The sequence below is a fragment of the Antechinus flavipes genome, chromosome 1, assembly GCF_016432865.1.
Source record: "Antechinus flavipes isolate AdamAnt ecotype Samford, QLD, Australia chromosome 1, AdamAnt_v2, whole genome shotgun sequence".
In the NCBI taxonomy this organism is placed as follows: Eukaryota; Metazoa; Chordata; class Mammalia; order Dasyuromorphia; family Dasyuridae; genus Antechinus; species Antechinus flavipes.
In genome coordinates this window covers 215713169-215731297 of record NC_067398.1, presented here as the reverse complement: position 1 = coordinate 215731297, position 18129 = coordinate 215713169, and the positions used below count along the sequence as shown (strand labels likewise).

Sequence of the window (18129 nt, the reverse complement as noted above, 5' to 3'; positions counted from 1 at the left end):
AGTTCAAACTGGGTCTCCGATACTTATTGACTCTGAGACCCTGGGCAGGTCACTTAATGTTTACCTGTATCCGTTTCCCCAACTGTAAAATGGAAATAATAAGAACACCTATCTCCCTGAGTTATTATGAGGATCAAATACCAATGCCTGGCAAAGAGTAAACACTCAAAAGATGGTAATATATAGGACAGTGGTGAAATATTAAGAGTACCTAATGAGGCACATGGCGGAAACAGAAATATTCATCTGTATAACCTAAAAGTATATTCTGGATTCTATCAAGTCTGAATCCCAACCCTCAGGTTAGAAGTTTTTGAGCAGCTTAGTTGCTTTATGATTACCCTCTTAATTCTAGAGTTTGCCTTCTATTAAAAAAAATCATGATCCTTGGAATAGAATGCTGAATGGTCCCTGATATGGATCATTGTCAAAGGACTCAAACCATAATATGGAAGAGCAAAGGATATGGACTTGGCACTCTGTTAATAATAAGAGTATGGATTATTTAGATGGGGTGGGCCTAGTGGGAAGGTACTGTTTATTTAACAATCACAAGGATGTTTTCCTTCTGGGGAATCCTAGATTTGAGAGCAGCATGTAAGTCTTTATGAAGTAAAAAGTTTTGATTGGAATGTCAGATACTGTTTTTCTAAGTTTATTTCCTTTCTGAGGGAGTCATCAAACTATTTAATATGCCAAAAGTCTAAAAGGGCCTCATACTTCCTTGTGGAAAAAGATGAATTAGTGATATTTTAGTTTCACAATGTATAATTTAGAAAGGAGAAGTGATTAATTTCCTGTCATTATTTCTTAAATTTAGAAGCAAAAGCCTGTCTAAATAAATGATTTCCTGCTAGGAAGGAAAACGGTAAACCCATGCACAAAACTTACACATCCAAATGGAATATAGTAAAGTATATTCTACAATAGAGGTTTCAAACACATAGTTCCTGGGCTGCATGGGGCCCACAAAACTCCTGAGTGCAGACTGAGTTAGATTAAAATGTAATTGGGAAATATTTGAGAAAATAAACAAAAACACAATAAAACAAAGATGTTACATTTTGAAAATAAGACAATATGTGGTCTGCAGATATTGTCATGTATGATTTAGTTTCTATATGAGTTTGACACCACTGTTTTATAACAACATGAAGCACCAAGAAACCTGCAAATGAGGGATACTAAAAATCTTCAAAAATCTATGTCCCATCAACTTGTAGGAAACAACAGCACCAAAGATGGTTTCCCAGCTGGCACCAATGATAACTATTGGAGGATATAAGGGAAAACCAGGACACTAATGCATTGTTGATGAAATTGTGAAATAATCCAACCATTCTAGGGAGCAATTTGGAACTATGCCCAAATGGCTATTAAACTGTACATACCCTTTGATCCATCAGTCTCACACTGAATCTGTATTTCAAAGAGATCATAAAAAGGAAGCAAGGACCCACATGTGCAAAAATGTTTGTAGCAGCCCTTTCTGTAGTAGCAAGGAACTGAAAATTGAACGGAAGCCCATCAGTTGGGGAATGACTGACTAAGTTATGGTATATGAATGTAATGCAATATTATTGTTCTGTAAGAAATGCCAAACAAGGTGATTTCAAAAAAACCTGGAAAGACAAGAAATGAAGAAGTGAGCAAAACCAAGAGAACATTGTACACAGTAACAACAAAATTATGAGATGATCAATTATGATGGATTTAGCTCTTTTCAGGATTAAGGTGATTAAAGGCAATTCCAATAATCTAGAGATGGAAAGTGCCATTGACATTCAGAGAGAAATATGGCTACTGAATGTGGATCAAAGCATAGCATTTTCATCTTTTTGATATTTGTGTGTTTTTTCCTCTTGTTTTTTACCTTTTGAACTAATTTTTCTTGCACAGCATGATGAATATTGAAATATGTTTAGAAGAAGGGCACAAGTTTAACATATATTGTATTACTTGCTATATTGAGGGGAGAGGGAGAAAAATTTCAAACATAAAGTTTTGCAAAGGAAAATGTTGAAAACTATCTTTGCATATATTTGGAAAAGTGAAATACTTAAATGAGAAAAATGGGATTCTTTAAAAAAACACCCCAAAACCAAAAACCAAAACTATCTTGGAGCCCAGGAGCTCAACCCTTGCAAAAATAGCTATGAATTCTTTTTTTATTTTTAAAAATTTATTTATTTTTAATACATATTGCTTTAAGAATCATGTTGGAAAAAAATTCAGAGCAAAAGGGAAAAACCATGGGAAAGGAAAAAAAAAAACAGAAACAAGAAGGGAACATAGCATGTGTTGATTTACATTCAATCTCCATAGTTCTTTCTCAGGATGCAGATGACATTTTCCATCCAAAATCTATTGGGATTGTTTTAGATCACTGAACCATGGAGAAGTCTTTCACAACAGATCATTACATATTTTTGCTATTTTTGTGTATAATGTATTCCAGGTTCTGCTTGTTTCCCTCAGCATCAGTTTGTGTAAATCTTTTCAGGCTTTTCTAAAATCAGCTTGTTCATCATTTTTTATAGAGCAATCAATAATATTCCATTATCTTCGTATACCACAATTATTCATCCATTCCCTAATTTTCCAGTTCTTTGCTACTACAAAAAAGAGCTGCTATAAACATTTTTGTACATGTGAGTCCTTTTCCTTTCTTTATGATTTTTTTGGGCCATAGACTCAGTAGTGTCACTGCTAGGTCAAAATTTTATAGCCTTTTAGCAGAGGAGGCTTTGGCCTCAACTTCCTGTTTTTCTTCTTGGCAGAAAAAAGACTTTTTTGGAGAAGGTGGGAGAGAGGAGAAACTAGGGATTCTTGTTTATTTTGAATCTTTAGCGAGTGTAATAAAAGACTCACTAGATGAGAGGAGAGGCAGCACACTTCCTTTTTCTACTAACTAGCTCTTGTTCTGGGCTCATTTTGGGTATATTGAATTCAATCCTTAAGAGTCTCTCCCTCGAAAAGGGTCAGGTTCTTTCTCTCATTGTCTATGTCCTTGTAGTCTCTACTGGAGAGACCAGGAGGAAAATCCCTTAAGGTTTAAGTATAATTCTAGTCTAAGGTCTTCCAAAATACACAGTAAAGTATTCATTATATAATGTAGGTTAGGTATAGAATAGTTATATATTTCCCTACACAAAAGAAATACTTAAGAAAACAAAAGATTCATTATAGTATTTGGTCAAAGATTGGAAGCATAATATAGTAATTCTCAGGCTGTGGGTACTTTTTTTCTTTTAAACAGTATTTTTTTTCAATTACACATAAGGACAATTTCTAGCATTCATTTTTTAAAAATAAAATTTTAAGTGCCAAATTTTCTTTGGCCCTCCCTCTTAAAATGGCAAGCAATTTGGCATAGGTTATATATTTGCAATCATGTAAAACATATTTCTAGATTACTCGTGTTGTAAAAGAGGAAACAGGACAAAAGAGAAAAATGACAAAAAAAAAAGATAAAGTGAAAACAGTATGTTTCAATTTGCATTCAGACTTCTCTTTCTCTGGATATGGATATGGATAGCTTTTTCCATTATGAGTTTTTTGGAATTGTCTTGGATCATTGTATTGCTGAAAAGAGCCAAATTAGAGCCATAGTAGAGCATAGCACAATGTTGCTATTACTGTGGACAATGTTCTCATTCTGCTCACTTCACGTTCCATGAGTTCATATAAATTTTTCCAAATTTTTCTGAAAACCATTTGTCCATCATTTCTGGTAACACAATATATTGTATTCCATTACATTCATGTATTATAAGTTATTAAGCCATTCTCCAACTGATGGATATTCCCTCAATTTTCAATTCTTTGCCAGCACAAAAAGAATTGGTATAAATACTTCTGTATATGTAAGTTCTTCTCCCTTTTTATGATCCCTTTGGGATACTAATCTAATTTATTAGTGGTAGTGTAAGATCAAAAGGGACACACAGTTTGATGACAAAGAGCTGAAAAAAAATTTCAAGGTGCCAGAAGGTTGATACTTAAAACATTTAGACATGGAGCACTTCCTGGTGATATCGAATAGACATTTTACCTTTACCTCAGCTTTGTTTTATCAGAAGAACTCCCTTAAGATCTATGTGTTCTGCAGTGGCAACAAGATTATGTGATCATCAATTGTGATGGACGAGACTCTTTTTAACAATAAGGTGATTCAGGACAGTTCCAAAGGACTTATGATGGAAAGAGCCACCTGCATTCAGAAAGATCACTGTAGGGACTGAATCTGAACCACAGCATCACAACAATCACTTTTTCTATTGTAGTTTGCTCACCTTTTTTCTTTATTTCTCATTTTTTTCTTTTTGATTTGCTCTTTCTTGTGGAACATGATAAATGTGAAAATATATATATAGAAAATTGCACATAGTTAACATATATTGGATTTTTGCTGTCTAGGGGAAAGGTGGGAGAAGAGATGGAGAAAAACTTGGGACACAGTGTTTTGCAAAGATGAATGTAGAAAACCATCTTTGCATGTATTTTGAAAATAAAAAGCTATCATTTAATTTTTTTAAAAAGATCTGTGCCTTCTAGCCAATTAGGCCAGGTCAGGGCTTATATTTAATGGTTCTTTAAAGTTGTCTCATCTTAAATGGATATAGTTGCAGAAATTTCCTACAATGTCATAAGGATATCTTCAAAGGCTAGAAATTTCAGGAGCACTATTTAGACTCATGGACATATTATTTTTTATTTTATTTTTAAAATAATAGCTTTTAATTCATACAAATATAGTTTTCAGCATTCACCCTTGCAAAACCCTTCCAAGTTTTTCTTCCTCCTTTCTCCCTCCCTCTCCCCTAGCTAGCAAGCAATCCCTAAATATGTTAAACATGTGTGGTTCTTCTGTACATATTTCCACATTTATCATGCTGCACAAGAAAAATCAGATCAAAAAGGGAAAAATGAGAAAGAAAGAAAAAAATCAAGCAAACAATGACAAAGGTACAAATACTATGGTGTGATCCACATTTAGTTCCCATAGACCTCTCTCTGAATGCAGCTGGTTTTCTTCATCACAAGTACATTGGAATTGGCCTGAATCATCTCCTTGTTGAAAAGAGCCAAGTCCATCAGAATTGATCATCACATAATTTTGTTGTTACTATGTAAAATGTTCTCTTGGTTCTACTCACTTCACTTAGCATCAGTGCTAAATCTTTCCGGGCTTTTTGGAAATCATCCTGCTAATCATTTCTTACAGAACAATTTTATTCCATCTATCTATCTATCTATCTATCTCACAACTTATTCAGCCATTCCCCAACTGGTGGGCATCTACTGACCAGTTTCCAGTTTCTTGCCACTACAAAAAGGGCTGCCACAAACATTTTTGCACATGTGGGTCCTTTTCCATTTTTTATGATCTCTTTAGGATACAGACCCAATAGAGACACTGCTGGATCAAAGGGTATGCACAGTGTGGTAGCCCTTTAAGCATAGTTCCAAATTGCTCTCCAGAATGATTGGATCAGTTCACAACTCCACCAACTATGTATTGATTGGACTTCTAAGAGAAAAAAAACACAAACAGTAGAGGCAGACAGGGGCCTGAGGCCCAAGTTTGGACTTGTCTGGGCAGTATATTTCATTCTATAGCAACTTTTCTGACCTATCTTCTTTTGACCATTCCACATCTCTGTTGCTGCCAGGGAAACCAAGGAATTGCTGTATTCTTCCACTAAGTTCTCATCACTGAACCATAGTACTCATAGCCATCAAAATTAGCACAGCTCAGCTCCAAACATGTAATATAAGATGTCCTCAAAATCCAATTCACGGCCACTCCCATATCCTTTGTATTTGCAAAATAAGCCAGAATTGTTGCATCTTTTGAGCTTTTTGCATTTTTTTTTGTGAGATAAAGTCTCACTAGATGTAATAAATATATCTGTTACCGGAATTCTTGTACAGGAGATTTCGAAGAGAAAGCACAGATTTCAAGGAAAGGTCAGGAGCATAAGTCAGAAATCATCTACTTCATACTTTTCCTAGAGTCTATCCTGTTTACTTTTTTTTTTTTAAGGTGACTGTATTGAAACACTCAATAACTTGGAAGAGTTTAGTCATTCAACAATCAACAAGCATCTCTTAAGAGTTTATTATGTGCCGAGCACTAAATGCGCAAAGTGCCGGGGGTACAAAGACAGGCGAAATACGGTTCCAGTCTGCAAAGAGCACACATGCAAAAATAAATAATTAAATGAAAAATTAAAATTGTAAATGGAAGAAATTAGCTTGAAAACTTGGTTCTCCTCTCGAGCTTTTTTATACTTCCCTCCCTTGCCCTGGCCCCCGCAAGCTCTGAAATGAGATGGACCCCTGGATGGTGCAGAAATCCAGGGTGTGCGGAAACAGTCGTGAGAGAGAAGGGAAGCGCGCGTGCCGGGACTGGTACCAGCAACAAAGAACAGACAAGCCTCTCCCCGGCCTCCAACCCACCCTCGACTTTTGGGCGCATTCCAGCAGCCTGGACTGTTAGGAATCTCCGCGAGGCCGCAGGGCGGGGCTTGGGCGTCCCCCCAGCCAATCAGAGGGAGGGAAGGGGTGGAGCCTCTTCCTGAAGGTTGCGGCTGCAGCGGCCAGTCTGGGTCGAGGGGAGAAGCAGCTCCGTTGGATACCCGGCCCAGCCTGGCCCGGCCCAGCCTAGTCCGCATTATGGAGGAAGAGGCGGCGGTCCCGGCCCCGCGCTACTCTATAGTCTTCCTCCTGGCGGCGGCAGCTGTGGCGGAGGCCGCCGTGGGACTGGTCCCTGGCACTTCTGGTGAGTTGAAGGGGCTTTCGGGCTAGACCCCTTCCGTAAGACTTTACCAACATGGCGGAGGGGGCCCCGGCCAGGACCCTCTGGGCAATGGCGAATGGTCCCTTGGGTCCTCGGTCGCACATGGACCGATCCGACCCAGGCCCGCGCATGTCGAGCGTGAGGGAAGCAGTGAGAGAGTGAGGGTAGCAGTGAGAGAGTGAGGGTGGGGCCGTCCTGACCTCTTGGGATGCTGGACTAGGCCTCCCGTGGTAGGAGAAGCTTGGCTACGGTGGGCCGATGGTTTGCCCCCATTTCTTCTCTAGTAGTTCTTGGTACGCGAACCTCCATCTCCCACCTCCGAGCTTTTCTCCTGGCCGTCCCCCACCTCCTCAGGTCCTATCCCCGGTTCCAGGAATTCACTCCCTTCCCTCAACCACATCTTCATCTCTCCTGTCTTTCTCTCAGTCCGCGTTAAAACTTTATTTTTTTGCAAGCTTTCCCTCATTTTTGTCCATATAATCTTAGTGCTTTCTTTCTGAGGTGACCTCCAGTTTATCCTGTAATCAGAGTGTCCCAAAAGTATTCGTGCAGCCTTCAGCTTTCTTAAAACTTTTGAGAAATTCTATATATCCTATTTTTACACGGCTATTTTCATGTTGTATTCTTCATTAGAGCCCCTTGAGAGCAGGGACTTTTATTTTGCCTTTCTTTGCATCCCTAGTGTTTAATACAATACCTGGGTTATGGTACTTAATATTAATAGCTGGACTGACTTCAGGAGACTCTTAACCTTGGGTCAACGAATTGGGATGGAGGGAAAAGTAAAGTCTATTTTCCCTAAAATCCTGCTGAAATTAATTTACAGTGATTTAAAAACATGATTCTGAGAAGGGAGCAGTCCACAGGATTCTCTAGACTGCTAAGGGGATTCCCCAGACCAAAAAAGAAAAAGAAAGAACCTCCCCCCCCCCACCCGTTGAGCATCTGTTTATCCTCATTCTGGCCAAGGAGTAGAAGGATTTGCTATTTGTATTTCCAAAGGAATGACTTTTTTCCCCTTGTTCTGAAACAACCTTTGCCCATCCCAGAACAAAAAAGAAAGAAATTTTATTGCTTATTGCTCTGTTCTTAAAGACTGAACTGAGGGAGAATCTTAGCTTGTTGTTGTTGTTTGAGGGGGGTAAACTTTCTGACAACAATGAGTTTTGGTTTCACTTAGGGTGTTTGCTATAAATTTAGAGTTAGTTTGGAATAGAGCTTGGTACTACGAATTAAAATTCAGAGAAATTCTGTAATAGAGGTACAGAGAATAGCAATGTGGGAAAGGATTTAGTATTACATAATTTTGAGAGGAAAACCAAATGTCTAGAGAGGTGAATTGTGATAATGATCCTCTTGCAAGATCCTCTGGCATTAGAGGGAATTAAAGTAGTAGAAAATTGTAGTTCTTTTGTACAATGAAGTCTTTCATATTAGAAATCATAACTGGTAAAATCTAGGAAATTATTTAGATTACACAATTATAGTGTCTTTTAAGAAGTTGCCAGAAGCTTGGCAAAAGCTCTGTGTATTGTAGTTATAGCCAGGTTATATAACCTCCAAGGTGGATCATAGTTCTTGGGAGCATTGTCTAATAAAGATCATAGCTCTTGAGAGGATTGTCTAATAAAGCTCATAGCTCTTGAGAGTATTGTCTAATAAAGCGCATAGCTCTTGAGAGCATTGTCTAATAAAACTCATAGCTCTTGAGAGTATCGTCTAATAATTTTCAACTTGAAAATTTACTTCAGGCAAAACCCTGATTAATTATCAGAAGAAAGAAAATGTCTCATGATTTTTTTTCTATTTATCCCTTTTTAAAAGTTTTTATTGGTACAGTTTTGTTTTTGACACAGTAGACATTCCCCAACAGAAATCCCAGATAAATCCCCTCTTCCAAAGTACATTCCTTGAAAACAGTTTATAGAATATTAAAAGAAAGGAGGGCTATTTTTTGAACTTTGATAGTACGATTCTAACGTTGATCAATTTTGTTGTACATAAATCTTTATTTAATAAACTATTGTAGTTGTATTTTGTTATTTTTGGCTCTGCTTTCTTTATAGTTTGTAATGTCATATAAGTATTTCCAGTTGGTTTGAATTCTTCAAATTAGTATTTCTTACAATGTAGTTCTATTCCTTTATAGTCATGTATTACAGTTCAGCCATTCAGTAGTCCTTGAGCACATGTTTTGTTTCTGAATTTTTAATGTCACAAATAATGCTTTTTTGCATAGTTTTGTAAATATGTTCTCTGGCAGTAATCCCCTTCATATAATAACAGTCTATTGAACTCCTTGGGCCAAAGGGTATGAACAAATTAAAAGTTTTCCTAACATAACTCCAAATTGCTTTCTAAAATACTTATGTGATTTTAATCAGAACCCAGGTGCTCCAAATATACAGAAAATAGGTCTTTAAGAAAAGTGGATTGTTAAGTGTATTAACTGTGGTGTAGGATAGATAACAGTACCTCAGTAGGTGAGTAGAAGAGATTGGAAGACGTTTACTTGAAATAATTTTAACACAATAGGGAAATAAAATTACCCTTTAAAAAGTATTATAGATAAATTATCCTCTCTAGAAGATCCTAAATAAAACCAAGTGATGTCATTAATCAATTATTTATTGAATATTTACCATTCTATCTACCTAAAATTCTGGTAGGCTTTAAGAAGGGGAAGATAAAAAGCTGGAATTTGGAACAAAGAATACAAAATAAGTGTTAGATTTGATCGCTTCATTCAAAACACCTATATAACCAAAGGAAGTAAAACTAACATGAAAAACACATAGGATAGTTACAACAAAATGATGGGATCATATGGATTAATAGTTCAGAAACTATTGGAGAGATCAAATTTGAAGTAAGATTTGTATGAGAAAGCTTTCTGTGGGAAGCAGAGCTTGCTTGAAAGATGAACAAGATTTAAATAATAGGAGCATGAACAAAGTTCATTCCAAAGTGTTTTCATGATAATTTCATCTTCTCTAGGAGTCAAAGGATATGGATTCAAATCTTGCCCTTACTGATCTTGCATAGATCAACATCCCTGACCTTCAGTTTCCTTATTTATAAACTGAAGAGGTCAGAGTAGATGACCTTCTAGATTCCTTTAACCTCTAACTATATGCTCCTAAAGACCTATATGAAAGTTAATATACATCCTTCCCTTATCCTGAATCTTAAATCCACATCAATACTCACTGTTAATCATCTCCCTTGGCACCTCAGACATAACATGTCCAAAGCAGAATTCATTATCCCTTTAAACTTGACTCTTCCTCAGACTTAGTTATTTAGTTGAGAGGAATATTAACTTAATAGGTACTCAGTTTTGAAATTTTATCACCTTCAACTTTTCCCTCTCAATTTTGTATTCATCTCACCTCCATGTAATCAAGTCAGTAAATATTGTTGTTCTACTCCACAATGTCTCTTGTCTACTTTTTTTTTCTATTTACTCATTCAATATAGTTTAGGCCTTCATTAACTTTTACCTGAACTGATAGGACCTTTCATTTCAGTAGAATAAAAACTTCCCAAAGAATGAATGAATGAAACACTTATTAAGGACTCATGATCACTGTGTTACAAGGGTTCTCTCCATTTTTGGTGTCCTCCTGATCCACGTAACTCTCACCTGTTGCTCTAAGAAGCTTTAGCATGCACACTGGCCACACCTTGGGGTAAACCATTTCTGCAGATGGGCTAAAGCAAGTTGAGGGTAACCAAGAGATCTCAAACCCTGTGGTATGGGAATGTCTATCCCTAGTGGAATGGACAGATGAGAACAAGCCGTTCCAATAGCTATGAAGGCAAGTATTGTGGAGCACTTTGAGCTTAGACAAGACACCAACGTTATTCCCTGCATCTTGAGTCATCATCACTCATCTTGACTTTATCCTGCCATTGTGGTAGCTCTGGAAGAGATATCCAATTTACACATGAATCAAAAAACATCAACCTCCATCACCTTCATTTATATTACTTTTAGATGTAATTTCCTTATGTAAGATAGTTCTAAGGTACAATTAGCTATTTTTATTTGTAATGATCATCTATCTATGAAATGAGAAATTTGAACCAGATGGCCTTTAAGGTCCCTTCCAATTTTACAACTATGATTGTTAAGGTTTACTTCCTCCAGAAATAAGCCATCTTCATCATTGGACAAAGATCTTATATTGAATACCAAAGTTGTTTATAGATGGTTTAAAAACTAATTTACTATATTGTATATCCCCTTTTCTATAACTCCAACCTTGTTACAGTTAGAAGCAGAAGGAACAACAACATATGGAAGGATATTCTGTGTCATGTTTTTGTTTTGTTTGTTTCATGAATTGTTGTGGCTAAATAATTTATCTTGTGATGGTGAACTTAGTGGTAATGGATTTTTCCAAACTTACTTAGGCTTAGCCTTAGTTAATTGACATAGACTGTTGCTGGAACTAAATATTTGTTCCTTTCATTTTCCTTTTTTTTTTGGTTCACAATTTTTAAAACCATTTTTTCAATATATAATGGAGAATATATATATATTCTCTATTTTGTCCTGTGAGTCCTTTATTTCTCTATCAGAAGATGTGAGAAACATGTTCATCATAAGTCCTGTGGAATTGTGGTTGGTTACTATGTTGGTTAGATATCTTAATTCTTTCACTCTTATTGTAAAAATTGTTCTCCTGGCTCTGCTATCTTTATTGTGTATCTGTTCACATAAGTCTTCCTTGGTTTCTTCTATATTATCGTTCATCACTTATTATAGCACACTAGTATTCTATCACTTTTATATTGCCATAATTTACTCAGCTATTACCCAATTGGTAGATACCTCTCAGATTCCTATTCTTTATTGTCTCAAAGTGAGCAACAAATATTTTTGTACAATCTGAGAGTTTAGATTACTTAGGACTAAATCCCTCACTTACTCTACCCTCTCTTTTATTTTTTCTTCTTCTTTTTCTCTCCTGTTTCTCTGTTGAATGAAATAGAATATCTATTGTGTCTATGTGTATTCTTCCTACCATAGATGACTTCAGATAAAAGTGAGGTTTGCATCTCAGCCACTTCCCTATCCTTTCCTCCCTCTTTAAATAAACTTCTATTTGCATACTTTTGATTATATTAAATAATTTCCCTAATCTTCCTTTCCTTTCCTCCATCTCTCACACTCAGTATATTTTTCCTTTCCTTCCTTTTCTATTCTATTAAGATCATCAAGACATAATAGCCACAGGTCTTCTATTTAATAAGATCCTGATGATAGAGTTCACAAGGATTTTAGATGTTTTCTCTCCCTATATTATTACAATATAAATAGTTTCTCCTTATTTATTCATTTATGATTGCTTATTCATATTTACCTTTTTCTGTTTCTCTTGACTCCTGTGTTTGCACTTCAGAGTTTCTGTGCAGCTCTCATTTTTTCATCAGAAATGTTTAGAAGTCCTAAAGTTCATTAAAGTGCATTTCCCCTTCTATGATTACATTCAATTTTACTGACTGTTTCTTGGTTCTAAGCTATATCTTTTATGTTCTCGAAGATAGTATACCAAGCTTTCTATTTCTATTCTTAGAGTAGATACTAAATTTTATGGGATCCTGGTTAAGGCTCCTTGGTACATGAACTATTTCTGACTACATTATTTTTTCTTTGACTTGGAAGCTTTGGATTATTGGCTACATTGTTTCTGGGAGTTTTCATTTAGGAGTTTGTTTCAGGAACTGACCTTTGGGTTTTGCTTTGCTTTATCTCCTCTTTGCCTTTTGACTCTAAAATATCTGAGCAGTTTTCTTTTATGACTTCTTAAAACATTCTGCCTTGCTCTTTTGGACATGATTTTCAGGCAGTCCAATGATTCTCAAATGGTGTCTCCTCAATCTTTTTTTTTTCCAGGACAGAAATTAATTTTTTGTTTTGGTTTGGTTTTTGACTATGAGATAATTTATATTTTCTTCTTTTTTTCAGTCTTTTGACTTTATTTTTAAATATCTTTTCTTGTTTTATGAAGTCACTGGTTTCTATTTGGTCCAGTTGAGAATTTTCAGGGATTTATTCCTTGGACAAGGCTTTGTATCATGTGCCAAGCTGTTAATTCTCTTTCTAATTCTGTCTTCTCTTGGCTCTTATCTTTCTTTTGGGTTTGTCTTGAGTATCTTTATGACAGCTTTTTATGGTGGGATTTTTTTGTTTGCTTATTCTTCCAACCTACTTCCTGACTTTGCACTTTATATTAAGACTAAGCTTTACATGTTTTTGGAGAGAATGTCTGAGCTGCTTCTGCTATTTTTTTAGGATATTGAGTTTTGTATTCGAGGATCTCAGTGACAGTTCAGGTTGGAAACCTGCATGCTTTTTGTGGTCCGACCCAGGGCAAAATCTGGTTACTGCCCTCCTGGTTTGAGAAATAGACTTGAAGTTGTAACTCAATGGGAGCTTCAAAAGACTACTACTGAACTCAGCCATGATCAGCCAGCTGGAAAACCCTGATAGTTCATAGTAACAATTCAAGTACTCAACCTTAGCTTAGAATTCCTTCTCTTTTTATTCCTCCACAGATTTCACAGTGGTCTGGAAGATGGAATGGGAATCCTGTTCCACTTCTGGGGTCCAAGCAATGCAATTGCTTCTTCTGAATTTAGTCCTTGCTTAACCTAGAGCTCATGATTGATCCTCACCCCAGAATGCAATTCTTAGGTGCAAGTTCTCTCCTCAGTCTATTCCAGATCTGAGACTGAACTAGGTAGGGAGTAACAGAGCTGCCAGTTTATTGTTACACAAGGTCAGGCACCTTTATGCTGAATCTGAAACCTAGGATCTGAGGTGTGGCAGGTAGGCAGCAGAGTGGATAAGGCATTAGACTTGGAATCAGGAAGACCTGAATTCAAATGTGGCATACAGACATTTGATAGCCGACTTAGCCTGGCAAATTAAGAAACCATTTCCTGGCCCAATTTCCTCAACTCTAAAATGGGAATACTACTACTACTTACTTCCCAACGATGTTGTGAGGATCATATAAGTTAACAAATATAGTGCTTAAAGTACAGTGCTTGGCATATTGTAGATGCTAAATAAATGCTTATTAGCTTTCTTTTTGCCCTGGTGCAAAACTCATCTTATTCGGGAATATTCAGTGTGATTAGCTCCTGGTCAGATCCTATCCTCATTTTTTTCTGTATCTTCCTTTACTAGTCAGTAAAAATGATTCTGTGATTTTTTTTTCCCCTTGGATTTCTTAATCAGGCTTCAGTGTATTTTCTGGATCTGGAGAAGTAGTGGGCAAAGCTCAGTGTTTTCTTTTTTGCAACTCCATCATCTTGGCTATTGCTAGAACCAGTTGAGATCATTATATTTGAACTGGAATTTATGTAATGGGTTGATAGGTTTATTTTTCTTGAGGTACTAAAAGTGTTTTATAAATCAACTTTGTTCACACTTTGAAATTCTAGATTTCCTGTGCAATAGAAGATGATAAGTACCTTGAAGTGGTAGTCAAAAAAAAGTTAATGTTTCTAGAATGTGGGTAGAGTATAAAGTCACTGTCAGAGCAATTTGTAGAGTATTACAGGATATGGTATTTTAAGAACAACATGAACAGGCCCAAAATGATGAATAAAACCATGCTATTTTAATAAACATTTGAAGGAATTAAGGATGCTTTTCCTGGAGAAGAAAAGGCTTAGCTATTTTTAAATATTAGAAAGTCTGTTATGTGGAAAAGTCTTGTATAGGTAAGCAGATTTAGGACCAGTAGGATAGAAGTTTGAGGGAGATAAATTTTGGCTCAATATAAAGAAAAAATTTGTAACAACTAGAGCAGGACAAAGGTGTATGGATTTTTTTCAGAGACAAACTAGTTTCCTGTTGCTACTAAGAGCATTTGTCTGGATTACCATTTCTTGGGATGTTTCATGTTAGGCTAGTTGGCTTCTGAGACTTTTTTACCTCTGAAATCTTGTGATTTTTATAAATCATCTTAAAAAGATCTCAGTGTGTTAAGTTCTCAGGATGACTCAAAAATCCAGATGTTTACAGTCTCTCCTTTGGATGCAGTATTTAGTTGTTTCTTTTGTTATTTAGTCTAATATTTTAGGGAGGAAGTATACTTTATATTTTAATGAGGAAAGTGAGATAGAGATATTAAGTAACATGGATTTTGCAAAGGCATTTTATAAAATGTAAAAACATGTAAGTATAGTAAAATTTCACTTCAGAGTCCTGTTTTCCAAAAATTTCTTTGTTTGCTCTTTAAGTATACTTTTTCTGTCATTTAATTATCTCTTGTCATTTTATAATTTTACATTATTTTCATATCAAATTCATTTTGGGCTGTATTAATAAAGGGAGATGATAGGCCTGCAGTATTTTGACCTCATCACAGCTGCTGTGTTGTATTCATTTTTGCTACTGTTTTTTAAGAAATACATTGATGAGCTAGCCAGAGACTCTGATGGTAAGAGAGTTGATAACAATGTCAGTCTTTATGGATTTTTCTAAAACTGAGAAAAATGTCATTTTTAAAAAAGGTTATTTGTGGTGTTCTAATTCAAGATGGAGTGTTTATTGTAGCTATATGTGAGTGTATTTAGTTATGTAATACTTGGGAAGAGTAAGAATTCTGTTTTTTTTCTCCCTAGGTGCCTTATGTTGTTATCATGCAAAGGATAATCTAATGTGCCGTGATGTTTGTGAACAGGTAAGCTTGTGTAATACTTGTAGAGACAATTAGTTATATAAGACTTTGAATCCTGACCCAGTGATGACTTGCATGTCCATTCTTTTTTTTTTAATTAATAAAATTATTTTATTTATATTATTTTTAGTTGTAGTTTCATAAGTCTTATATGTACCTGGGTAGCTTATTTCAGAAACTGAATGCATTTTATTGAGACTCTTACTTTTTTTGTTTGTGAAGCTGATTAAGGAAAACTTAAGTATAAGACATTACATTCAGCCCTATTCAATTTCATATGCTAAATCTGGCCCAATTCTCTAGCCTGTCAAAATCTTTTTGGATCCTAATTTTGTCGTGTAACATGTTGACTCTCCCTCCCAGATTTATATCATATGCATAATTTATATCATATGATAATTCCTTTATCTAGATCACTGATATAAATGTTAAAACAGCATAAAAGGAGGTCACTACTGGAGACCTCCTTCTAAGCTGACATTGATCCACTGCACTGATCTTTGCTGAGTCTGGCCCTTCAACCAGACCCCTCTATCCACCTAAGTATGCTCTATTATTATATGGAGTGTGAACTTAATATAGTCTGTATTTCTCTATCTCAGTCACAAGAAGACTGTATGAAACCTTAATAATGTATTAAAAAAAATCTAGGGGAACTAAGATTATACCATCCTTGGATATTGCATGTCCATTCTTTAAGAATCAGCTTCACTAAATATAAAGAGATAGAAATTTTTTTAAGGGTGAGATGGGAACTTAGAAATATATGGCAAATACAGTCTCATAGGAATCACTAAGACATGGTGAGATAACACTCATAACTTGATTATGGCTTGAGTAGATATGACTTAATCAAAAAAATAGGCTCTCAGAAACTAAAATGTAATAAGGAAAGTCAACCTAGGAGGAATGGGAATTAAGAATGAAATTCTGAAGATGCAAGGAATCTCTTTCAGTGAGAAGGGAACAAGGAATTTATTTGAAAAGATTGGTGGGGATGCATGGAAAACTAGTCAACTTAGATTTTAGGAAATATCCTGAAAATAGAAGCAAAGACAGGGAATAGAAGATGAATATAAGAATGTGGCTTGATCCTGTATGGACTAAGGCCAGCAAAAGAAAGTGAGTAGTACTAGAGTTTTAATTATTAATATCCTGAAATTTTTCCAAGAATTAAGTCAAACTTGACTTGCCTGGAAAAATTTTAGGATATTAATAACTGAAACTCTAGTAATCAAAAATCTGCAAAGAAAAGTGATCACTAACCTAATCAGTAGGACTACATCAAGAATAGATCATGCCCAATTAACATCATTACCTTTTTTTCTTTACAATATTGCTAAGCTTTGTAGGTAAAGAGTAATTTGGAATAGCATTTATGTGGATTTCAGCAAAATTTTTGTTGAAGTGACTCATACTATTCACATCAATGAATTCTGAATAAGTTTGATAACTGCACTCAAAGAGCAGTTATTAATGTATCAGTTTTAATATAGCAAGAGTTTTCTAGTGAAGTACCTTAGATATCTCTGCTTGGTTGTCCTATACCATTTAACATTTTTGGAAATAACTTAGAATAAAACTATATCTTCATTACCTTTACAAATGACATAAATCTGGGAGGAGTAGCTAACACATTGAATAACAGAGTAAATATCCAAAAGGATCTTGATAGGACTAAATCATTGGTCTTCAACAAATAAGATGAAATTCAATAGAGATAAAAGTTAATTATATTTAGATATATAACAATCAGCTTCAGAAATATGAGGCATGGTTAGACAGCAGTTCTGAAAAAAGGTCTGGGAGTTTTGGGTTATCACAGAATGTTACTTAAAGACTTTCCAACAAGGTATACATGTATCAAAATTATTTTTAAAATTCCTAGAAATATTAAAACACTCAGTTTGTGCTTTTTAAAGTTATACATTTTAAAGTACACATACTATATACAACTAGCAGTGTGAAGGGGAAAAAGTACAAAATTGAAATGGTCCCTGCTTTCTAGGAATTTATATTCCTCTAGGAGAGAGAAGTCTGGGGAATACAGTAAACTACAGATTAGTGTATATAGGGACAGATAGAAGGGCTGGACCTGATTTAATAGGTATGTGGAACTCCTGAATGAAGAAATTCCTAATCCAGGAAATTGAAATGTATAGTTTTAATTGCCTAGGATACTTATAAGTAATGTGACTTGGCCAGAATGGGTCTTAAACTCTGATTTTTTTCTTGGTTCTCTGTTCGCTGGACTGCTTCCTTGAACAGTAATAGTGTCAAACTCAAATGGAAATAGACCCTTGTAGGCTGCCTATTGGTTTAGAAAACTATAAATTAACATTATCTATGTTGTAATGCATTTTTATATATTTTATTAAACATTTTCCAATTTCATTTTTTTGAAGGCAGTCAGTGTTGAGCTACTTGCCCAGCATCACACAACTAGTAATAAGTGTCTCATGCCAGATTTGAATTCAGATCCTTTTGACTCCAGGATTGGTATTTTATCCACTGAGCCACCTAGCTGCATGTCCAATTAAATTTTTTCCCTCAATAATAGCTTTTTATTTTTAAAATACATGCAAAGGTAGTTTTCAACATTTACCCTTGAAAAACCTT

The 18129-nt window shown here is 35.4% G+C and overlaps 1 protein-coding gene across 2 annotated transcripts in view; it reads left to right on the top strand.

Moving 5' to 3' along the window:
- The first annotated feature begins 6370 nt into the window (after positions 1 to 6370).
- Positions 6371 to 18129, top strand: part of RECK (reversion inducing cysteine rich protein with kazal motifs) — a 74611-nt gene continuing 62852 nt past the window's right edge. For both annotated transcript variants that reach the window (XM_051996316.1, XM_051996306.1), the window contains exons 1-2: positions 6371 to 6787; positions 15455 to 15513. In XM_051996316.1, the coding sequence (XP_051852276.1) occupies positions 6682 to 6787; positions 15455 to 15513 (165 nt within the window). In that variant the 5' untranslated portion in view covers positions 6371 to 6681. The remainder of the gene's footprint in view (positions 6788 to 15454; positions 15514 to 18129) is intronic.